The 26,214-nt window shown below is 36.1% G+C and overlaps 1 protein-coding gene across 1 annotated transcript in view; it reads right to left on the bottom strand.

Moving 5' to 3' along the window:
- LOC145692603 (E3 SUMO-protein ligase RanBP2-like) overlaps positions 1-26,214 on the bottom strand; it is a 166,680-nt gene that overhangs the window by 56,982 nt on the left and 83,484 nt on the right. Inside the window, exons 26-35 of the mRNA XM_081767925.1 lie at positions 26,039-26,154; positions 22,462-22,593; positions 19,679-19,891; positions 17,156-17,198; positions 14,670-15,008; positions 13,926-14,065; positions 11,815-11,962; positions 9,872-10,026; positions 6,067-6,222; positions 652-1,762 (exon numbers count right to left, since the gene is read on the bottom strand). Of these exons, the coding sequence (XP_081624051.1) occupies positions 652-1,762; positions 6,067-6,222; positions 9,872-10,026; positions 11,815-11,962; positions 13,926-14,065; positions 14,670-15,008; positions 17,156-17,198; positions 19,679-19,891; positions 22,462-22,593; positions 26,039-26,154 (2,553 nt within the window). The remainder of the gene's footprint in view (positions 1-651; positions 1,763-6,066; positions 6,223-9,871; positions 10,027-11,814; positions 11,963-13,925; positions 14,066-14,669; positions 15,009-17,155; positions 17,199-19,678; positions 19,892-22,461; positions 22,594-26,038; positions 26,155-26,214) is intronic.

Here is a 26,214-nt window from a genome sequence, read left to right as displayed (position 1 = left end):
GTCAATGAAAATTCAATGAAAAACAAATAATTCCTCCACCTATTTCAAAAACTAAAAGAGGGAAATGGCTGAAATTCAGCTCACATGTAGAAGAGGCTATATAGACACTATATTTTAAAAGCAAATTGCCCTAAAATGGATGGAACATAGTAAATAATAATAATAATAATAATAATAATAATAATAATAATAATAATAATAATAATAATAATAAATAAATAAATAAATAAATAAAAAATTAAAAAATCAATGAAAAATGAAGTCATCCACGTATCTCAAAAACTTTAATTACTGGAAGCTTACTGAATTATTAAAAAAAACTGTATACCACGAAAGGTAAATATGGATAGAACATTGTCAAAAGTCAAGTTGCTGGAGTAAAATCAATAATGAAGTATATGCATCTTCTGCGAATTACTCAAGGCGAAAGGTTACGTGCTTGAAATCTCATCTGGATTTGAAATCTCTAGACTCGATTTCGCACGCAATATGACTTTTGACCTGATCACGCGAGAAAATCTGGTCCTTATGGTTAACCGGATAGGCCTTCTCTATCTTAAAGAGTCCCATCTTATTACCCACTATCAATGTAGACTCACAAAGAATAGTCGAATTGATCTTAATTCGTAAAATCTAGTTCTCTCTCCTTACCTGTGTTATTCTTTTCGTCGTTCGGGACATCTTGCACCTTTTCTTCTGTCTTCAACACCGATCCAAACGGTGACTCAACGCTGGAAGCTGGTGCTGATGGTTCATTATCTACACCTTTCCCAAAGACGTATCCAGATGACAGAGGGAACTGCAGGGGTTTACTTCCGAACACAAATTTCTGAGAGTCTTGGGGCTTACTATCGAAGATACTGGGTTTACTGCCAAAGATACTGGTTGTAGTGTTTGTGGAGTCTTTAGAAACGAAAGAACCACTCGTACTTCCAAATGTAAACACGTGACTGCTCGAAGTACTGGTAACCGTGGCTACAGAAGAAGTCGTAGCAGTGGTTGTGGAAACGCCGAAAGTAAATCCTCCACCTAACTGAGGAGCGGGAATTCCAATAGTGAACGATGCACTGGTATTGCTACTGGGTAAAGTGTCTGAAGTAAACTGCTGACTGGATTTACTTGGTGTCAAAGTAAATCCGGAGCTCGCAGAAGTGGTCACAAACCCGAAAGAGAACTTAGGAGCTACGGCTGATGTACTGAAACTTGGTTGCGATTTGTCTTCAGTTCCAGGTTTCTTTGAATGACACGCTACACACTCCATCGTCTGGCCATCATTTCGCAAGTAACATGAGGGACATTCCCAGGATCCCGGCTTTGGTTTAAACATTTCTGTTAACGATTTCTGAGCTTCAGTTCCACTTGGCTTCTCAACTTTCACTTGCACTTCACTTGATTCACTCTTTTTCAGGTTACTGCTTTTTCCAGATTCACTCTTGTTCGGGGTAGCGCATGCAATGCATGCAGATGCGCTGCTATCATTAGAAACGTAACACGCGGAACAAACCCACGAACCAGGTTTTGGTTTAAACAACTCAGACAATGGTTTAACACTGTCAGATTCCGCAGGACTTTTGTCTGAACTACACGAACGACACTTTCTGTCTTCTTCTTTATTACGAGTCGAGCATTTAACACACTTCCATCCATCAACGGATTTGTCTTCTGTCACCGAGGAATCACCTGCTGCTTCCTCTGTCTTTTGGGCTTTCCGTTCCTTCAATTGTTTCTGGACTTCATCGATCACGCTCTTAAATTTGTCAGCCTGAAAGAGAGAAACCAATGCAAAAATCCGCATACACATTTCAGTCCGAAGAAAATTTTAGTCATTAAACGTAGCTACTTCTTGTATTACTGAAATATATATCTTACTTTGTATCCGTCAAACGTTTTGATACATCTTTATCAGTGACTTCTATTCGCTGCTAAAATGGTAACATATGGTAGTGTTTCTATCTTTCTTTGGGTATCTAAGAAAAAAATCTTCATTTCTCAAACGTGAATTTGGCTTCTTGCAAAAGAACGTTCATTACGAAGTTAAGTTTTCCGCTGCTTGAAGTTTGATATTTCTCGTTTGCTATTGAAAAAAATCTCACAAATTTCAAAAGGATTCTTGATAACATTAATTTACTTAACCTTCAAATAGTGAAAAGCTACATTTTACATATCTTTTTCTTAAAAAGCCAAGTTTATCACTTGACGGCTTCATTTACTTTCTCTTAAAAGCACTCGATAGGAAATCAAGAACAACTTCCATATGACTCCAGTTTAGAAGTCGGCGAATAGAAGTCATTAATACAGGTGTGAGCGAGCACCGAAGCAGCTTGATAGAATATTTAATCCCCGAATCCAAACCACAATCTTTTATATATGAATATTCATTATGTATTTACTAGCGACTATTAGCAATTATTTCAGACATTAGTTTTTCCCCTTTATTTCTATTTCTTATAGTGACATCCTTGAACTTGAAAACATGAGTAATCGAAAAAAAAAAAAAAAAAAAATCTCCGATGCCATTGTGGCGCTCATCCACCGTCTGACAAGAAGTGGTTAACTGCTTAAAAGAGTGGACTGCAGACAAGAAACCAGCAACAACAACGATAAGATTCGTGATGTGCTGGTCATACAAACCTAAATTGGAAAGAGCTAGATGAACGGTTTAAGAATTGCGAGGCTTCGTGCGACAGAAAGTAATTAATACACACATCTGAAAAGTCAGTTTCTGCAGTGAAACACACATAAGGAATAGGAGATAAATATTTCAAAAACATTACAGGAGCATATTAGAAATGATTACTCATAATTGGAACTTCCCAGCATCTTTAACACGTTCGCTGCTCTACGAGTCACCGGTGGCTCGTGGGATACTTCATTTCTGTGCGGTGCTGTTCTATGCACTGTATCACCTCTGTGCGTTTGTGGTATTTTCGTTTGTACAAATTTTTAACATTACTAGCATCGAAGTGCTACACCAGTCACCGGTGACGAGTCCTGCTTTGGCGTAAGGTAGTTTCATTCTGTTAACAGATGGCTGAGGTATGAATTTGAAATACCGTGCCGTCATCTGTGGAGAGAAGCTCAAAGTAAGAAATGAAATGAAATCTTTGAGTTTTACGTCCCACGGTTATGCCGGTTAGGCTAAAGGAGACGGTGATTATGAGAAATGAATGAAATGGTGGAATGAAGAAAGTGGGAGAAAACAGAACTCCGAGAAAACCCACGCACACGGTGTTTGTCCACCACGAAGTTCACTTGGCGGGGGCTGGGATCGAACCAGGGACCCCAAGCACCAGAGGTGAACGCTCTACCACTGAGCCACCGCGGCCCAAGCTCAAAGTAAGATCTGTGCACGAGTCACTGCTGACTCTTAACACACCGACGGACAAACCTTCAACGAGAGACACGGTGATTCGTATAGCACTAAGATCCAAACTCAGTTTTACACTGCCGCAGCGAACGTGTTAAAAAGTACGAGGGTCATCCGGAAAACAAAGACCGTTTAGTTATACAAAATGAAAAACACAATATTTATTGGAAAAAACAATTTTGTTATATACCTAAAGCTTCCTTCACTTCTCTACATAATCTCCACCTTCATTTAAACATTTGTCGTGTCAGTTCAAGAGCTTCAGAACTCCTGCCGAGAGTTCATTAAGCCAGGTCACTGCCATCACATTCTTAACACGATATCACACAGATAGAGATTCCTTTCTTGATCGGATTGTGGTTAGTGATGAGACCTGGGTATTTCACATCACCCCAGAGAGTAAGCACCAATCACTTGGGTGACATTATCCCTCACAACCAGGGTTGGCAAAAACCATGGTTTTTATTTAAAAAAAAAAAAAAAAAAAAGTTTTTTTTTTGGGGGGGGGGTTTAAACCAGGTTTTTATAGTTTAAATAATTTGCTTTATACATTCACATCATATATGAACAGAAATAAGTGTTTCGCCTTGATGTTATTATGCAACAACCGGGTTATGCTGGAAGGGGTCACATAAGCTTAAAGCGGAATAAAAACCGCTTCTCGAGTTACATCCGAGAGAAATTGTTCTCCATTTGAACTCGGAACCAAGACTAATTGGCCACAAATGCGATACGTCTGCCGACACACTCACGAAGGAATCCTGATAAAAAAAAAATACGTTGTCTTTACATGCTTCTTAATATAACTGTCAAGAGTAATTTCAGAAGGACGAAAAGATAAACAGTTGCACATGTGAAACCATTACACACAATTACATATGAACAATTTCAAAGTACTACGGAGTACAGAAGAACTAATTTAGTTCAAGTTAGTTAACAACGACTTTTATTGGTCCAAATTAAAGAAATACACCGACTTAATCTGCATATCAATAAGAAAAGTGAATAAAGATACGAATTATTTGAGTCCACTTTGGCTCAGACTCATTTATACATAAATAGATACCAAAGATACTTATTTCACTAAATGCCTCTCGTGGAGTTCGTATGACCCCCACCCCCAACAAAGTACGGCATGTCTATGTATTTTATCAATGGTTAACATTATTAACAAGAAACAATATTTAGAATTTCTTTGAATGCAATTGCATAACAAACAATAAAAAAAATCACAAAAGAAAGAGTCATAAACTTATATATAAAAAAGTTGCTTTTGTAGTATAATCTTTTTGAGTAATGAATGGGGAATTTAGGTCTGAATATAATACGAATAATATACGGGAGTGAAACGTGATAACCCACAAATGTGTTCATCAAGATTTTACAAACACTTACACTTTTGCGAACATTTTTTTGTTTTTTGGTTTAAACCAGCCAACCCTGCTCACAACCAAAAAACCGAGGAAAATCAAAGACTCTCTCAACATGAAAGGTCATGTCAACCGTCTTTTGGCATCTTAACCCCTTCAGTGCGTAATTTTCAGATGCGAATTGCTGTAAAAAGTGTAAGTTCTTTGTCATTATCACTAAAAGCGCCATCACCACTTTCCTCCGACTCCAAACCTGTTGACTCTAAATCTGTTTCAAAATCTCTTACATCAGAATCACTAATTAATAACTCTTCTTCAATGTCAGCATCGTTGAAATATCGTTTTGACGCCATTACTGTGCTGCCTGCTCTCAAACAAAACATAGAATGAAAACTATTTGACGAAGCACAAACTTTATTTTAATTTCTTTCTTTTTTTCCTCTTCTTTTAATTAAGCAACAATTGAAACCAGCTGAGCGCAAACTCGCTAAATATTGTCGGGATAACAGTACTCATACTATGGGCAAGTATATTCGCCATACGCAATACAAAATAGCCAAAGCAAAATGAAAGCGTATATATACGCCACCTGCACAGCAGGTGCGTTTTGAAGACACGAGTTAACTCGCCACCCACACTGAAGGGGTTAAAGGTGTTCCATGGGTGGATTTCATGCTGAAAGGCATTACGATCAATGCAAATCGTTATTGCGATTTCCACCTATTTTCTACGATTCTAAAAAAAGATTCTGAGCGGTAAACATTTTGGAAGTGATGAGTTGGGAGAATGCAGTGACCATCTGGCGGCAGAAGAGTATAACATGGGAATTTTGAAGCCCATAAATAGATACGACAAATGCTTAAATAAAGGTGGTAATTCTGTAAAGAATGAAGGAAGTTTCAGGCAAGTAACAGAATTGCTTTTTCAAATATATACGGCTTTTCATTTTGTATAACTAAACGGTCTATGACACATGACAAACATTTCAAGTCTTTTAATGAATACTCTCTCTGCGGACATTTTTATAAAAATGATTTCCACTTTCAAAAATTTTGAGGAACCTACTGAATTATGCATTTAGATGCTGAAAAAAAAAAAAAAAAAAAAAAAAGAGGAAAATTCACTTTTCGGAAACAACTAAACAAATGAATGCGGATTCATATCTGCATCTCTGGCAATGAGAACTGAAATACTTCAGTTGAAAAGCATGCGCGAATACAAAGCAAACCAATCACAAAAATCAATGCCGGTTACCACTGTATACACTCATACTCTTCATTTATGAACTAACTTCATAACAATTGGCAGAAATTACAGAAATATACTCACAAGTTCCTTGGTTTTAAATTTGATCGCCAATAATTCATCCTTGAATACTCCATCTGAGTAATCCCTTGCATACCATGTCCACGACTTATCCGATGTGGTCATAGGACTGAACTGCATATTCTCAGTTATTTCATGATTGCAGCATACCTTGAACACCTACAAAAATTATCTCGAAATTAGCGTCAAATGAATCTTAATGCAAATAACACAAGAACTTCATTTAAATTATTAATAGCGCAAAATATATTTACATAACTCGCAAATAATTAAGTCCACGATGATTAAATAATACAATAAAATCCTTAGATTTCAACACTCATCCATTTTCCACTAACAGAATTATTATTATTATTTTGCAATTACTATTATAAGTTAGAAGTGTTGCATTAATAAAATACAGGGTGTTTCAAAAAGAATGACCTGATTATAAAAGTCCATATGTGTTAATAAAAACATACTAGAAAATGGGATAAACTGCAAAATACTCACAAAATTTTCAAGTTTTCGCTATGCTATTACAAATGTTCTATGTGTCCACCAGCAGCGGCACGAACAACATCTAGACGATAGCTCAATTTGTCATAAGCTTTACACAATGTTTCTGCGTTTATAGCAGTTAGGGTGGCTGTTATTCTGTTCATCACTACTTCTATGTCACGAGATAAAGTTTGTGGGGGGAGGGGACGGTGATCAATGCTAAAACGCTAACGAAAAGCACGCTGGACCGAAATCACCGATTCAGTCTTTACAAACTGTAGCACAGAAAATGCCTTCTGTTAAGCGGACGCCGTCTTTCTTCTGACTGACTGCAAACTAAGAAGACAAATTGACATCTAACGGCTATTTTCTGAAACTCTAGGTCACACCCATTATATATATTTTAAAAAAAAAAAAGTTATTTCCTTGCCGGCACATTCCATGTTCCGTAATTATTACTGTCCAAAATCAGGTTATTCTTTTTGAAACACGGTGTAATTTGAAGAACTCAAATGACTGGGATTCGAGGGCTTTATGGTGGACAAATACAATGTGCATTAGTTTTCTGGGGGTTATCCAGTTCCCTCCCACTTTATTCATTCCCCATTTCGTTCATCGTCGTCAATAGTCTTCCTTAGCATCGATGCATAATCATGGGACGTTAAACTACAAAATCTGGATTGACTTATTTTGCTTATTCCACCATTACTCCACACATATTGCTGAGCTACCCATATATTTCACCGGAATCCAGACAAATATTTTCTCTGACAAACGTGGCAAAAAAGCTAAATATAGCGACTTATTGTTGAAGTTGGCGATATTGGTTTCAATCATTACAATCGATAATCGATATCTCTTACCAAATTGATATCGGTAGTTACGGGATTAAATACCTCCTTTTCATCGATTTACTTTCCATTATTTTAAAGACATAAATAACTTTGTGGAAAAACATCACTGGTAAAGTTAGCCGTACGTATGACTACACACCACAGACAGTTCAGCGGCAATTTCAAATTCGAAAAAAAAATCACAATCGAATAAGTTTTTTTTCCAGCTGCCACTTCCCCATTGGTTTATGGGAGGCTCTGCTTACTGGTTTTAAGTGCAGTAAGTTAAATTATTGGTATATATTGTAATGTGAGCAGCTTGAAGAGAAATTTCAAACTCAAAAGGTACTCACGGGGCCGCGGTGGCTGTGGTAAAACGTTCACCTCTGGTGCATGGGGTCCTTGGTTCGATCCCAGCTTGCGCCAAGTTTGTGGTGGACAAACAGCTATGCGTGGGTTTTCTCGGGGCTCTCCCGTTTCCTCTCACTTCATTCATTCCACCATTTCATTCATTTCTTATCATTAACGTCTCTTTTAGCCCAGCTGGCATAATCATGGGACGAAAACATTTTTTTTTCCTTCTTTCAAAAGTACTCACTTTTAGCTGACAGCTATTAGCGTCGTCAAGACTTGCGTAAGTACGGTGTTTGATAGAGACAGAGTATACGAAAATTAAGTGTTCAAGAAGATCTATTTACTTAAGGTTTATACAATTAATAAATATTACTTGCACTACTGAGTTTGCAGCTCTCCCCTAAAATCTTGGCCACGGAAAATAAAAACAACAGAAATAATAATAATAATAATAATAATAATAATAATAATAATAATAATAATAATAATAATAATAATAATAATAATAATAATAGGGGAAAATAAAAGGAACGGACTTCCAGGGTAGACCAGGCTGAAAGCATTTTATCAAAACCAAAGATAACACGTCAACGACAATTTTCTATGTTAAATTAACATTTTTAATATTATAGCAACTTAAAGAATCTATTCAGACGATGAACCGAATCTGATTGTAGAAAAACTCGCATTACTTTACAACTTACGAGAGTCACTAATTTCATTTCCGGACGTGGGAAACTGGAAATTTCACACTCTTGTTTGATCTAGACACAGGTGAGATAGAGCTGCTTCTGCATTTGAGTAAGCAATCTTATTTAAGAAGTATCAGTTTTCAACTAGTTCATTTTAAGCAATAAAGCTGTTACGAGAGCAACTTTATGTGCTGAATTTGTCATTTTAAAAAGGGTTTAATTGAAACAGAATCGCTGGACCGTTTCCCGGGAGCATTTCCAGACTACATCACAAATGTTAAGTATACTGATGCTTTCGGGAATTTTAGCAGCCTGTCAAGGCCGTGGCTACCGAAAATAAAAACGGTGACTGATGAGATTACACTTCACACGAATCCACGAACGAGATACTGGAGACAACGAACTCTTACACATCACATCTCCACGAATGCACTACATCCTGCAATATCTCATACATAAGAAGTTCGTTACCAATAAGAATCATTCATTCTTACAAAACTTGGACTTCGTACCGCAATATACTACGAAGATCTGAGAATGGAGTCTGATTATGTGCAGCAGATAACGCTAAGAAGAGATTACTCCTGAATTGACCAATATGATTAAAAAATGAAACGTCAGTTGGTAGTCTCAGATTAGAACCTCTTATAAAAATAAGCGTGTATGTAACATTGGCCCGGGAATGGTTGCTACTTTCTTCCACGAAAGTGGATATATGGCCTCCGTTCCTTTGGAGAGCAGGAAGACAATTAATGCAGTTTGGTCTGTTGCTCGAAGTTCTTGAGAAAATTTATGGGAGGAAGAAAAAAAGACGGGTCTCCGAAAGTCTTCTGAAATATAATAACCCCTATATACACTGCGAAATAAACCATTCAAATTCAGAAATCACGTGCTCACAAATCTAGATATATCATCATCTAACTTTACTCCCGGAAGAACACGAAAATGTTCAAGGGTGACAGTCTGGCAGTGCAGAAGAGGTTGTTGAAGCATACCAGCAAGGAGTTACAAATACACCCGGAGAAGATTGGTGTGGATACCTCCAGGAACGGTCTCAAAGAACTCAAAGCTCCACAGACCATTAACGAAAATTACTCTGAGGACGTGTGAAAGTTGTTTAAATTTCTAACTTTTTAGTACCAGAGAATTAAATGACTAACCTTCATACTTCTTTCACTAACTATAAATGGTTTAAAGAATGGTAAAGTTTTAAGAGAAGAAGAAAATGGTCATAAAGCATACCACAAATCTTTGAAGTGTCTTCCAATTTAGGTAAGTGAAAAATGTGAACAGGCTCTGAATTTATTACACACAGGGCGTTTTCGTAACAATGACCTGTATCTAGGGGTCAGAATTACTCAGAACAAGAAAGAAAGAAAAAAAAAAAAACTAAGTCCCAATTTATTTCTACCAGAAATTAAAAAAAAAAAAACTGATAAAGCTCCTCACCTGTTCTCTTCTCATAATAAGCCGTACTCGACCACTGGCAGGGTCTTTCATTATCTTCATATTGCCAATGCCTCGTTCTTTCCATTCCTTCTTCTCAGAGTCGAAGCGATGGAGTTTAGCTCGTTCCTCAAATAGTTTCTCTTCACCTTCTTCACCTACCATTTCAACGAAAACATATATAATTATTTATTGAAGATAATCTTAACTACAAACGAATCGGTATGTTAAAACAACGTCACTCACAATTTTCAAGATTTTCATTTTTTCTGCTTTCTGGCCTGTATGGATATGGCCTATTATTTAGAGTGGAAACAAAGAAAAACAGCATTTACGAATAACAAAAACACGTTTATCAGTAAAACTGATAGTAATTAAAACAGTGACTGACGTTATTTTAACAAATGCCGATTCAAGTATAGAGTCATGTATTTCATTTCATTATCCGTTAAGTTCAAGTAATTTCAACCCAAATTTCCTAGCACAACTCAAGCAAGATTTCTACACAAATGCAATTACAATATCATTCAAACGCAGTTTTGCACGTATACGTGAAAAACTGGATACTCATTGTTCGTGGGCCAGATTATTGTCACTGTTCTTAATTTATATTTTCCCAAGCCTAATTTTTAACTTTAATTAGTAAATTTTAGTGGAAATTAAAAATTTAGCACACTTAAATTCCCTAACCCAGGAGAATAATAATAGTTCTGTTAATGTGCTTCTTATTAGCGAAATTTAATATTCCTTTACGAAAAGTATTTTTATACGACAAACTATCAGCATACATCAAGCTCGCTTCAATACAGTTGAATAAAGCACCAAATGCGAATGAGTCAAGCATACATGATGGTACAGTGACACACCGCGTGTCTCAAATGCACATAAACACTTGAAAGCACGTACACACGAATATTTCGTGTGGAACTGACTGCTATACGCAAGACGATAGAAATAATGGAGGATCATGGGTGCAATTCCATTTAACCATAGCGCGATACTTTTAATTGTATGTATCAACACCGAATACGTAGGATGTAAACATTATAGCATCAAACTACTGTGCTTCATCATTCTTCCAAACCTTTAACCCTTTTTTTTTTAAATGTGAATATACTTTTATATGTACAATCATGTCCAAAATGATTGTCGCATATCTATAGCTGTCTTCTTGTAAGAATATAATTTGATAATGATATTGAAGGGTATTTTTAATACTGATACTATGTGTATAATCGGGAAATATATATTTGTGGTAAATTTCACAGGCAAAGAATTAAAATACGGAAATTAGAATGAGCAAAACAAAGTGTTGCTTAATTGACAAGAAAGTTCTATTTTCGTTTTATTGTTCTTATTTACTGCTCTCTTGACATGAAATTTTCCACACCCATGTCTCTGCCGATTATACACATACTAACGGGCGAATTCGTTATCGAATTATACTCCTACAACAACATATTTATATACGTACGACAATAATTTTGGACATGAGTGTACATGTACGACTCCTTTAATGTGAGATATTCCTGACATCTGTACATAGCCTTGGAAACTAAATAGTGTCCTGGTTACTTCTGAACCGATGGGAAAACTTTTTTTTTTTTTTCTAAAAGAAATCCCAACAATGTTTGAATTATTCGCATGGGACGGATGTATCCCGTTGGTAGTCAAAGAGTTTAAAGGAATGAATCAAACTACAAGACTGCGTTCAGGCGAAATAATATTTCACATATTGTCAGCGTATGGACTTCTATTAATAAATTATATTGAACTCCTATATAAATTATATTTTTGTACCCCACAGTTATGCTCTGTAAGATAATGGAGACTGGTTTCCAAAAGGAATCAAACAGAATTATATACGCCACATGCAAGCGAATAATGATTAATATTACTTTATTTTCTATTTAATATAATGAATCAAAAATATAAAATCCACAAACCTGTCTTTACTTCCACTAATTCCGGTAAAGGAATAACAGGCTTAAAGTCAACGGTGGGCTCGAAGTCTTCAACCTGGTCTGAACTTTTATCTTTCGAAGGAGATTTCTTCTGGGATTCAAACAGCTTCTGACCAGTTCCTTCCCAGCCCTGAAAATAAGCATTTTCTTTTTAACAATGTAATTTTACGTGGTTCAATATTTCATTGGAACATATTGAAAGAGAAACTATTATTAAACAGTTTTTTAAGGCAATATTTCAGCCAACTGATTGAAATACAGAAGAGCAAGTTTATTCTATCATTACCTGTTCTCCACGCAGAATGAGTGCCAAAAATTTGTAGTTTAAGAGTATTTTAAAAATGTCTTCACGAACATCATTATTACTTGATATTTCAAATCAAATAATGAAAAATTTATTTCCTCAACTGAAAAAAAAAAAAAAAAATAAAAGGTACAATAACTGCTGAAACTAGGATTTGCATGTTTTGGTTAATATATTCATTGCCAAATATCTAAATACCCAAACGGAGTTAAATATCAGTCTTTCAAAGACCACACAAATCCTTCTTTCATGATTGTGTTAAGCAATTTCCAACCCAAACCACTTGGCATAACAACCCTCTTCAGGGCCTGAGCCACTCCAACGCCATCTGTCAGCGATTGGCAGAATTATGTCCAGCCCAGCGACGAACACGCGGTCGGCATGCTGCATCGCCCTGCCTCTAGTCACGTCTTTCATTCACGTTACTCCGCAGTTGGCCTCACGATGCTGGGTGGACGGCTGAAATTGGGAAACACCTGCCGGAAAGCAATTAACCAATTGACATTGAAAAAGCTGACTGATTTCAAGTTTAACTTCTCTTTTAGCAGCAAGGTTATATGAGACGTGGAAATACGACTTAATGTGGGATCCGAATAACAAGTTGCTATCGGTAATCGAACTCGGATCTCCCGCGACAAAGGTGCGTACATTATCCGTATAGCTACGAGGGAGCTCTATGTGGGCACTTTTACAATAGGCTGTCTAAAAAGTATTGATTCCTTGAAGATCAAAATTTAGAAGACATTTATTCTGATTTGAAAATGACATTATGAAACGTTTTGTTTGATGACCTGCCATTTATTCAGCAACACTATAATCCGTCTATGGAATTTCATGGTTTCTGGTCAAACATGAATAATCAAGCGTATAGCCCAGACTTGCCACCATCATACTAATTTCAGCAACACAATAATTCGTCGCTATAGAACTTCATGGTTTGTCGCAAAAAAAAAAAAGACATCCACCGTATAGCTCAGACTTGGCGCCATCATACTATTTTCAGCAACACAACAATCCGTCGCTATAGTTTCTCGTCAAAAATCGGTAGATATCCACCGTATAGCCCAGACCTGGTACCATCATACTATCACTTGTTTAGGCCTCTTTCGAAACTAACTTAAAATAATTCAGAGAGTTCTGAAGAGACCTAACAAATGATAGTATGATGGTGTCTGGTCTGGGCTATACGGTGAATGAATTAAAACACGTCTGCTGTGTGACCAGACGACACACTGTTTATTGGTTGACCGAACTACAGTAATGCTGTCAATGGTCCCATTAGGAAGCGAACCCGGGGCTCATAAAGTGAAGACGCGAGCACGAGACCAGCAGGGAGAGCAGATCTCGAAGATCTGCATATCCGAGACTTTATTCTTCTAATTTCAACGTCACCTACGTTAACCCAGGATTTTCTGGCCATACTTGGAATGTAAAATTCTAACATATGGAAGAAAATCAGTACCTTTTCCTTCAAGCAGACTCTTCAACATCTTTCCGTCTTCTATGACAAATCGCAATTTTTTTGACTCACAGATAAAGGATAACGGTACTGTGTATTGCCAGAAAAAGCACTGATTATCATCATTTGCTGTACTCCTAAGATACAAACACGCAGAAAACAGATTGTCAGCAGTGCTTGCAAGCGCTAACAGTATATGTAGAAATCTGAGAACAAACTCAATTTACAAACAGTTCTTAGTGAGGAAAATTTCTTTGTACAGTCGAGTGATAAATATTTTCTTTCTATAGAAAAAAAAAATCTAAGTGTAAATAATAGAAAATTACAAACCTTGAAATTGGCATCCTTCTTAAAACCATGTTCCGCATCTTGAGTTGAAAGACTACTAAAGCTTAGCTTAGTTAAAGGTGATGATTCGAACAACAAGCCACCTTCAGGTTTCTCAGTACCAGTCTTCTTTTGCTCTGCAGCTGTAAGGAAATTCATGTATGTAAGTAACTACTTTAAAAAATAATAGAAGTAAAAGTAAAATCAATTCGAAATTGGAAGTTTGCGCGTACACGTAATGTAATCATTTTTGTATTTCAATTTAGATTTAAAGCTTCCCGATCATCTCATTTTAAAGTTGAAATAGGTCAGGAAGAAGATGTTAACATCACAAAAGTATGTTCTACGACAAATCATCTTAAACAAACAAAACACAAATAAATAAATAAATAAATAAATAAATAAATAAATAATAAATAAATAAATAATAAATAAACAAATAAATAAACAAACAAATAAATAAATAAATAAAAATAAATAAATAAATAAATAAATAAATAAAAATAAATAAATAAATAAATAAATAAAAATAAATAAATAAATAAATAAATAATATGTACTTATTTTTGCGAGTCGCTATTTTTCGCCATTATTTCACAACATCTAGCTTCAATCTACACATTAGAATCCTAATGGACGGTGCTCCGTAATTGGGAACCAAGAAGGGTAAGGAAAGAAAGAAAGCAGAAAAAAAGGAAGCAGTGTTAGGACAGTTTACACTATTTCCTTACACTGATACAAACTAACCTTTGTCATCTTGTTTTGGTGCTGCTTCAGCGTCGGAAGGTTTGGAAGATCCTTTTGATTGGAGTCCTACAAATGGATTCACCTTGTTCTCAGCTGGGCGGAAAGTAAAAGTAGCAAAGGGGCTTGGCTTCACTTCTGGTTTCTCTTTCACCTCCTCTTCTTTCTTTTCCGTTGGCTCTTTGGGTCGGAAAGACGGTTGAGACGTAAAACTGAAGCCCCCGATCACTACTTTACTGCTATCACTTGAGGCAGTTGTGGTGACAGTCGTTGTCGAGGGTTGCGTGGGAGCTAGACAAAAGGTTACTTTGGTAGTCTTATCAGTGGAAACCTCAGATGTCGCTGCAACAACAAATATTGGTAACATTTAAGATTATGCATGTAATATAGACAGATTCTTAACACACAATTTGATACACTGAAACATCAGCGGTGTTGCCAATTCAGAGCGTTAATTTATGAAAACAACGATTTTCCAAGTTTCCTCTTACAGAGGCCTCATCCGATTGGTTATCGGTGTAAATGAAAAATTCTTTTTTTTTTTTCCTACTCCATAGTGTCCACGCTACTAAAACAAACTGAAAATTAACAACAGAACATCCATACGTATAAGTCATGAGTCAATTTACGTGTTTTGTAAAATAAAAAAAAATAGAAAAATGATTTACACCTTCGGTTACATCTGACAATACTGTGTGGTTCCTAGTGTACTTCAATCGTTGATTCCTAGTTTAAAAATATATGCATGAACAAAACTTCATTTTGGTATAACCAATACTTGTGTATCGCTTCAGGTTCAAAAAGTTCTATCCCAAACTCCGGGTTGCTTGTATAGTGGACACCCTGTATTTTTCTTGAAATCAATGGAAATTTCAATTATATTACTGATTTCTTTTTCAAGTTTTGTTATATGTCCCTCGCTTTGTTAAAATTGTTAAATCTGATCATTAAATATTACAATTATATATTGTATACGTATATATATATATTTTTTAAGAAAATTTAATTTTTACGAAATAGGAAACATTCAGATAGGTACTATCAAAACTCATACAACTGAAAAAGAAAATGAATAGACAAATAGTGAGGTTTAAGAGAGATTGTCCGCATATAAACCAGAACTAAAAGCAAAGATAAATCAACACCCTTAAATTAATTTCTAGAGACCAAGATGGAGGGATGAATACTAATACAACCTCTGTAGTTTGAATTCCCAAGCTCTGTAGAAACAAAATCGGCCTCTATATTTTAAATGTGAACTCTATAGAAATATACATATGAAGAAATAACTGAATGAAAAAAATGTTAATGAATATGCAACCAAGATTATTACTTTTAATATTTTATAGTGTGTAAAGTATATACAAGTTTCCTCAATCTCTATGGTATATCTACTTCAAGATAGAAAAAAATGAAGATATAATGAAAAAATATGATTATGTCCAATCTGCCTAAAACATACCAATTTTAAAGAGAATTAGAAGCGTTTTTTTTTTCTCTCAATGTTGTCGTGGAAATTTAATATTCTAAAATGATACTACATATCAAGACTATATTTACTACACGTCCATTTATTAATATATTTCTACACTTAATTGGCAACAGTCCCTGCCAGCCAGCTAAGCAGTCAGGGTTTTTCTCAATTCAGCCCTTCCAATACTGCTCGAAGATTCATTCAATCCCTGTAAAATGGGCACCCGAGGCGGCCGAAGCATACGCACTTACATTCAGAAATCATTAGTCTAATCTCCACGCAGCCCTTGCGCTTTTTCTCCAAAATAGGAGGCGCCCATTACCCTCTTGATTATTTCAAGTACTTAAGATTTCACATACGGAATTACAAGTACATGTTCAAAACAAATATTACAGGTATCACAATATTGCAAGCGGTGATTATATTCAGTGAGAAAAAGCGGAAAGACTATTACTCACCGCAAAAAAATATGTAGCAGAATTTTCTTCTACATGCAACAGGTAGCGCTTTCGGAAGATGCTACTTCATCAGCCTGTGGCAGACTTCAAAAAGCATAAAAAACATGAAGGATAGTTAAAAATCGTTAAAAGATTAGGATATGTAAAAAAACAAATCTTCTGTCAAACATTAAAACCCACGGGAATAGAAACTCACTAATGTTTGACAGATTTTTTTTTTCATATCCTAACCTTTTAACGATTTTTAACTATCCTTCATTTTTTTTATGCTTTTTGAAGTCTACCACAGGCTGATGAAGGAAGTAGCATCTTCCGAAAGCGCTACCTGTTGCATGTAGAAGAAAATTCTGCTACATATTTTTTGCGGTAATAGCCATTCCGCTATTTCACATTAAATATCACAGGTATTTTCACCACCTACATCATCAAGTACATCTCGACTATATTTTATACTTAATATTAGGCTTTAGAGTATTGCTATCTGCTATTCTACAAAAGAAAGAATTCGGAAACACTTCAACATTTTTTTTTTTTGTATTATTATTATTACTACTTACGTTGAGGTTTTGTTTCTCCAGTCTTGATGGAAGGTTTCTGCTGCTGCGAATAGAAAAGAAAAATTATTAATAATGATGAATTCCTGTACATAGCCCAGCTAATAAAAACAGTGGGTGCGGCAGAATGAACTCCCCTATCTAGGAAGCTAATAAATTCAAAACGAAAGAACATACGGCAATATTTTACTATTATTATTTCTGGAAAGTACACAGAATTACGGAGATTTAATTAAAACTCTTTTAAACGAAACAGTGCTACTGTGGCGGCTTCCGTTGTTGATACAAAATGCATGCTACTCGTCGTTTTTCTAAATTTGGCAACAAAAAGGATGCGATGTTCTCTAGATCACGCCATAGTATACGCTGAAGAGGGCTCCTTCACCGTTATTCAACATGGTTCTAATCCGAATCTACGTCCCTCCAAAACTGGAGAATTCTTTGGTACAGCAGAACGGAAAATTCCCGATTTGGACGGGACATAGACTTAGGTGAGGAGCGAGTTGTCGAAAAGAGCTTTGCGTATACAGTGCAGGGAAGTCAACAGTACATTGTGACTAAGAAAATTAAATAAAGCGAAATCTTTTAATTTAACGTAAAACTACTATGTCTTTAAGCTACGGGAGACGGATGATTAAGGCAAGTGAATGATGGAAGGATTAGTAGAATGAAAACGTGGGAGGAAACGGGAGAACTCCGGAAAAACGATTTTTTATTTTTTTAAACTTTTTTTTAACGAATTTTAAAAAATAGATCGCCGGTAAGAGCGCAATGCACATTTCGCATCCGCTTCGTATCGATAATGGAAGTTACCACCTAAATGATGTTCTGTTCTACTTCCAGAAATAGAAGAAATAACTGACGTACTCTCTGAACTGAATTTATTGGTTCCCAAAAAGGGGAGTTCTTTTCTCCGCACCTTTTAGATTTTACATTTTGTCCAACCAAGAACAAAGTTAAGTATGAAAGTAAATTAGACTACAGTAGAGCGTCGATTATCCGAAGTAATTGGGGGACATGGGTGTTCGGAAAACTGGTTTGTTCGGATAATCGAACTATACTGTACTAGACTGTACTTCTACAGCCAGTGCGAAACCGACAGAAGTGTGCTGATTGTTGAAAGTGTGTTGTGTACCGGCCATTAGCGGTGGCTCAGTGCGGCGACTACTGTGGGAAACTTGGTTTGGGAGTGAGGGGGATGATGGACGGTAGGGTGGGAGAGTAACAGGTGCGAGCGAGTACACAGTTCGGTTAAGCGGTCGTTCGGTTGACCGACGTTCGGATAATCGACGCTCTACTGTATTCAGTTATACATTCTTTTTCTATTTAACGTTTCATGGTGCTAATAATTTACAGGCTTACAATGTTCGATTACTGCGGGGCAACAAAGTACTTGTTTTTGTAAACAATTATTTTGAAAGAGACTATTAATAAAAATCATATCTCATTTCCTAGATTGTATAAAACGCTAGAACTGTAATAACATTAATTGGTGTCTTTGCATTATATCGTACTTGTTCTCATGAAGTTTATTATGTCGTCATAGAACATAATGTGCACATGTGTGAAGAATAAAGTAACTAATATCTGGTTCTAAAGTAATGCTCAAAATTTTCTGTTTAACGTGATTTCTATTGGTGTGATTTGTGTTTTCCAGCAGTACAACTCTAGAATGTCTGGAACAATTTCAACCAAACTTAGTACGTTTGACTTACAATTCGAAGGAAAAAAGTGGGTAAAATACTCCTAGGGATGGAAAAGGGTTGACGTAAAAATACTCGAAAACGACCAATATATTATTGTCGAATCCATAATTTTGGTGGTCGGGAAAACGGGGCTGACTCATCTGAAGTAACTTTTGGAACAGAGTAGCCACCTCTAGTATTTTCTTCTCCTAAAGACTTCTTTCGTCATTCCTATCCTTGCCTTTATTTCACGTTCACATTTCTTATCATTACTAATAATACTACCCATTAGTCACCTGTTCTATTTTGTCCCCTCTTACTTCTATATTTGACACCGACCCCTTCGTTCCGATCACATGCCTTTTGTCTTCCTAACATTATTTTCATCCCATATTCTTCACAGCCAATATCTTATTGATTTTCTTTTCAGAATTCACAATAAGCGCCATATCACCTGCACCTAATCATTCTACTTCTTACTGAAATATCGTCTTCATTTTGTAGGCTCTCTGTTTCACTATCTCTTCTAGATAGATATTAAATAATGTAGGCGAGAGGAAACTCCTAACTGCACTCTCCTCTGTCGTTTCCTTCCCCTATCCTAACACTTACTTGTTGGTTCATATATGTTTATGATTCTTCGATCTTTCCATTCCAACCCAAATTCCTTTAGAATTTCCAACAACAATTCACATTCAAAATACGAAAGTCCACTTACAATCTATCCTAATAACAGTTCACATTTATTTGACTCAGTGTGTTTCTATTAATGATCCTTCCAAATGCTAATTAAAATAATAATGAATTCTGTAGTGAACGTTTTTAGTAATTGGTCACCTACCTGCTCCTCCTCGACAATACTCCGAGCCTTTTCGAAAGCGTCTTTGAATTCCTGAGCCTGTTCTGCAGTCTTAAATTTAACACACAGCTTTTCAAGTTTCACCTCTTCATCAGCGAAATCATTGGCTACCCACAGCCACGACTGATCGGAACTCTGCATCGGGGACAATTTCATGTCTGATGTGATAAAATGATTGGCACAAACCTTGTACACCTTTAAAAAGTAAAAATATAAAAACATGTCAGGGATATAGTAACACTTCCTTAACGTACACTTGTCTTAGAAACTAGATTGTTTGTTAATATAAACATAATCACCACATTTCAGTAGTTAGTCGATATTCTATACACGTTCATGAATTTTAACAATTTCATTTACTTTAAATTTTGACTCCTGAAAATTCCTTGCATTCTCACGCTTTCGGCTTTTCCTTGGAGGTTTGTATACGGAGAATAAAAACAGGAGTAAGCTAATACAATGTGTCCGTCAAGTTGTGCAACCCAAAGTTTGATTGCGTATATCTTTTGAATCAAGAACGATAAAGACATGAGACTTGAAACAAATATAAGCGTGTTCTATGTAGATATTTTCGAGATCATGACCAATGTTGGAATTTGTAACGTTTTTGTGTTGTAACAAAAGAAAGTATCGATAGGTGTAAAATAAAGAATGTACAAAATTAAGAAAATCAATATTCAGTTACAAGAAACTGATTTCCTGCGAGTCAATTCCTGTGTACATGTACAGTATGCATCAACATTTATCCATTGGTGTGTAAATGTGACAAAGTTGATGCAATGTTGCCATGTAAAAGGCTATTTAATGCAAGTCCATAAAATGGGTGTTTTTTTGACATAAACGCGGCCCCTGACAACACTGTTGTAAAATTACTGCAACAAATGTGTTTTAGGTTAATTAATGACAAGAATGAGAATTTGCACATAATTGGTAACCTGAATTTTTATGCAAAAATTTACTCACCTACAACTGGCAATTCTGGAATGCTCATGGAAAGAGAAGGGCGCTTTACAGCAAATATTCTAAGTGGCTGCCGCGTTCTTATAAACACAAATTTACACGCTTCACTATGTTTGACATCTTTTTAAAAGTGTTCCTGGTGACTGAATTTCTGTTTCAATGTTCGTCTTCAGTTCCTCAATGGTCCTGGGATTATTATTGTACACCGCATTTTTTTAGGTAACCCCAAAACAAAAAGTCACGTGATGTTAAGTCCGGAGAACGCGGGAGGGCCACAAATCTTCGGAGATGAGTCACCAAAAAATTCCCCTAACATTCGTAATGTTTCATTGAAAATGTTGCCAGGGTTTCCAGCTGTTGGTAAAGTTTTATCGCAATTTTTTGCATAAAAACTCAGGTTACCAATTATGTGCAAATTCTCATAATTTATCATTAATTATCCTGAAACACAGTTGTTGCAGTAATTTTACGACAACAGTACTTGCAGGGGCCGTGTTTCTGTCAAAAAGAAAAACACCCATTTTACAGATTTGCATTAAATACCCTTTTTACACGGCAACATTGCATCAACTTTGTCACATTTTAGCACCACTGGATAGACTGGTGCATACTGTACATATATATAGAGAGATTCACCCGCAGGAAATCACTTTCTTGTAACTGAATATTGATTTTCTTCATTTTGTACATTCTTTATTTTACACCTATCGATACTTTCTTTTGTTACAACACAAAAACGTTAAATTCCAACATTGGTCATGATCTCGAAAATATCTACATAGAACACGCTTATATTTGTTTCAAGTCTCAGGTCTTTATCGTTCCTGATTCAAAAGATATACGCAATCAGGGTTGCGCAACTTTACGGACACAATGTAATTTTAAAAAATCTCGGAAATATGAAGGAATGGATTCATCGGAAAAAGAGCAGTAATAATACGCATGGTCACTGGGTGTCGGTTACATGTCAAATGGTATTGCAACAAGTTGTGCACTAGCGGCTCACGTTGTGCGTTCTTATGTTCTGGAAGGAAAGTTGTGAACTCACATTAATGTTTTTTTTTCTTTCTTTTTCTTCCTTTCGTTCTTGTGGTTATGTTTTTTGTAATCACTAACCAAGGTTTTATCGATGCTAAGTTTCGGACTTAGCTTTACTCAAAGAGAGAGAAAATACAACTCGGTAACTACCCGGGTATTCAAACAACTTTTATGATATACTATTCCTTGTACACAATGAAATGTTTCTGTAAACCATTGGGAACGGGGGGAGGGAGGAGGGTGTTCAGATGTGTACTCTTCGTTGTCAGATATCAAAAGTTAAAATATCCACATTCTACGGGGGCAAGCGAACTTTCGGGGGCTCCCTCTTTCTTTTCCCCCCTCCCCAATATCGATACCCATATTGGCAATTAACCTCGAATCCAGTAACCTACAAGACTCAAATGTTAACTAGAATAGGTATCTCCCTACCACTTTTAGGGGGAAAAAATGGCCCACGAAAAGGTTTACAAAAAGAATTTTTTTATACGAGGATAAGCCAAAAGTTATCCGCAATGTAATTGTAACTTTATGCTGCTGAGGATAATTTTTGACTTACTCTCCCACTCACGTATAATCTGCGAAAATCACATTACTTTTGTTGGACTGGAAATAAGGTTTAATTGCACTTCTTGGGGAGAACATTTGCTAAGTTCAATTAGTACTAACATCGTCTACCGTATTACTTTGAAAAATTGTAGTAATATTTTGAATAAATGCAAACCAGATATAAAACAAAATGAATAGCAACGTAAAATAAAGCTAACCTGTTCCCTTCTCATTAATATCCGCACTTTATTCGTCTTCTGGTTGTGCAATATCTTGATAATGCCAATGCCTCGTTCCTTCCATTCTCTCTCCACAAACCTATACAACTTAGCTCTGTTCTCAAACAATACCTACAAACAAACAGAATTTCAGTCATGCAGTTTTGGAAAACTATAATAAATCAAAAACATAAAATTAAAACCAAGCAATAAAGGAAATAGTAAGTTCTCATTCAAAAGAAAAATGAAAAGCACAGTACCCACTTCGTTTGAGACTGCTGGAACTATGAAATGTTAATTTGCTGATAATTAGTATTAACAAGTTGATTTGAGATAAAGAAATTAATAAAAATAAAATACACAACCTTTGTCAGAAAATTCTAGGACAATTTTATTATTATTTCTGAGTTTGCAATACTAAAAAAGGAACAAGTGTTGGTTTTATGTTACCTGGTATGTGTTCTCACTTGACATGACTTTGGCCATGTTTCCGCGCAAAATAACTAGGTGGCAGGGCTGTACTTAGCCACAGACTGTTCCGGTTGTTGTTGCATTAGTTAAGGTGGCAATGAATACTGATTATGCGCAAAGAGTGAACATGCTTATAATCAGCATTGAAGTTCTGCTTTAAGCTCGGGAAAACCCCTACTGAAACGTAGGACATGATTAAGCAAGCATATGCAGGCGAGGCACTTTCAAGAAGTCGTGTTTTTGAGTGGCATAAAAGGTTTCGTGAAGCTAGAGATTCAGTGCAATGTGGTCCTAAAGATGGTCGCCAGTTTACAGCACATACCGATGCAAACGCGGACCACGTAAGGCATTTATTACAAGAAGAGCGTCGTGTAACTGCGTACGGTATCAAAAGAACTGCATTTGAATCGTGATGTACGTCATAAGATTTTACGCGAAAATTTAGGGAAACAAACTTAATACAAAAATCGTCCCTTACTCACTAACAGACGAAGAAAGAGAAAAACCGAATTTATGCTGAACTATTGGATAGAGCCAGACGTGATTCCACATTTGTGTCAAAGATTATTGCAGAGGATGAAAATTGGTGCTACCAGTGTGACCCTCACATGAAGGGTCGAAGTGCTGAATGGTGGTCACCGATCACCAGCATCGAAGAAAGTCAAACGACAACCTTCGAGAACAAAGACAATGTTGATTGCATTCTTTGATAGTAAAGAATTCGTTCACCATGAATATGTTCCTCAAGGTCAAACAGTGAACCGAACTCTCTACATCGAAGTCTTGAAACGTTTGCGACAAGCAATTCAACATCGCCGCCCTGATTTGTGGCACTCTCAGGACTAGTTCTTACTGCATAATAATACAAGAGCCCATACTGCTTTATCTGTTAACGAATATCAGGCCAGACATTGTTACTACCACCCCACAACCACCATATTCGTCCGACCTCTTAGTTTGTGACTTTTTTCTTGTTTCCGCGAGTGAAAAGACAACTGAAAGGAAAACTTCATCAACATATCGCAGAAATCCAACGGGCTGTGACAAATCAGCTTACAAGCATCGCAGTTGAAGATTTCCCTGCTTGCTTCCAAGACCTCCAGAAACGTTGGCAATTCTTTATAGATAGCCAAGGGGATTACTTTGATGGGAGCTACGATCATTACCTGGTAAGTGCAATTTTCTATTTTTTACGACCTTTGTCCTGGAACTTTTCTGACACAGGTTGTATGTTGCAGAAGAAAGCTGTCAAATATGAACAGAAATTTTTCTAGCCGAAATACTTTTATACTTGTACTTTAAAATAGAAATACTATGATTGAGAATTCTTTCTCATCTTTTCCATTAGTGATGACGCCAAATAGAATTAGACCAAATAGTGTGATATTTTTCTACTTCACTGACTTGGTTGTCTATGTATTTTACAGTAATCTAATTTCATTTAAAAAATAAATAAATGAAATCTAAGTTTCACGTCCCACGGTTAGGCAGACTAGGCTAAAGGAGACTGATGATGAGAAATGAGTGAAAATGGTGGAATGAATTAAGTGGAAGGAAATGGGAGAAGCCAGAGAAAACCAATGCACACGGTGTTCGTCCACCACAAAGTTCACTTAGCGCGAGCTGGGATCAAACTTAAGGACTCCATGCACCAGAGGTAAATGCTCTACCACTGGGCCACCGCGGCTCCTAATTTTATTTCAAACCCCAAAACCTTACATTATGTAAAGTTGAGCCATATAATACTCTTTTTCAAGCTGGTTTTCTTCCAGTAAACTATTTTGGTAATATTTCAGTAATTCTTATGTTAACATCGGTTGCCATTTTACTTTATAGTACACTGGATGAGCAAGTAAAGAAATCTGGTTTCACCCACCCAATAACACTATTCCTAAGAATACACTGCTCTTCAAGTTTAGAGATCTACTGCATGAAGTTTGTAAATTAATTTCGAAGCCTCTTACACCATCCATACAAGATTTACAAACCACACGCAGTAAATAAAAGTGTAAGTTCACAGAAATTAATAAACATGTGTCAATTCATATCCTTATATAAACACTAACTATTACTTCTTTCTTAACTCACTTCTAAGTTGAAATGAAAACTCATCCTCCCTTCAAACCTTTGTACATTCCTTGTGTAACTTGCAGTTTATACAGAGTGGCCCAAAAGTAGGTATACAGACCAACATCAATCAAGTATGACATTTTAATTTATTAAGATAATGAATTTGTTTTGGTTTGTTCCGAACTTAAGGTATAAGGGAAAATAAATTAAGAACAGATAAGGAAGAAACTAAGTCAATACCTATATGGATAACAGTAAGTAAATGATATAAAATGTCATGATCCATCAGTACGGGACTGTATACCTATTTTTGGGCCACTCTGTATGTAAGTGCTATCTCTGATAAAAATTTATTTCTTAACTTCTAAACGAATTAGCCAATTCGAGTAGTTTCACTATCTCAAAGACATTAAATTATACATAGTATAGTAACACTGCTAAGAAGGAAGAAGAATGAATACGGTCAACATTAAGAGCTTCGATTTAACATAAGCCACACCCACTTTTACACGTTTTCGACCGAATGTCCCTATCGGGATCGTTCGCAACAAAGGGAAGAGCATTAGCAACTACACTACGTGGGGCTACGATAAAATTGTCCAAGATATCCGGGTTAAGGAGAATTTTATGGAGTTCAAAACATAACTGTGTATTGAGTACTTCACGTGACTACTATTAACGACTTGTCTAGCCTAAAATGTTGTCTTCACGGACTTCAAAAAAGGTGATTTCTGCGAAGTGAATCTATAACGAATTTCCTAACTCCCAGCCTATATTAACCTTTAGGACACGAAGTAACTATATTTAGTTACCTAAAATTAAGGCTTGGGATACAAAGTAACTATTTATAGATACCTTGCAGTTTGCCCACTAAACCTAATTGTTTTTTAACTTTCTGGGTATCTCATATATGCACTTGCATGTGTTTTATTCAGGAGACATACTAGGCAACTGCAGAAATTGGCGCCGTATCCCAGGCTTTATTTTTTAAAAAGGCTCCGTAATCAAAAGGTTAAATACAAAATTACAAATTTACCACTTCTTCCTCTTCGCCAGTCTTCACTTTCACCTCTGCAGGTAACGGAATCACAGGTTGATAATCTGGGCAAGGGTCCACTTCTTCTTCTTCACCACCTGTCGTGTCGCCACCAGCTATAAAAATACACACACTATTAACCTGAAGTTATATGTAGGATTCTCTAAAACTGCACA

This window comes from Thermobia domestica, chromosome 8 (genome assembly GCF_964235325.1).
Source record: "Thermobia domestica chromosome 8, izTheDome1.hap1.1, whole genome shotgun sequence".
Classification (NCBI taxonomy): Eukaryota; Metazoa; Arthropoda; class Insecta; order Zygentoma; family Lepismatidae; genus Thermobia; species Thermobia domestica.
Note: the sequence above shows the minus strand (reverse complement) of the source record. Positions and strands in the feature narration are given on the sequence as shown.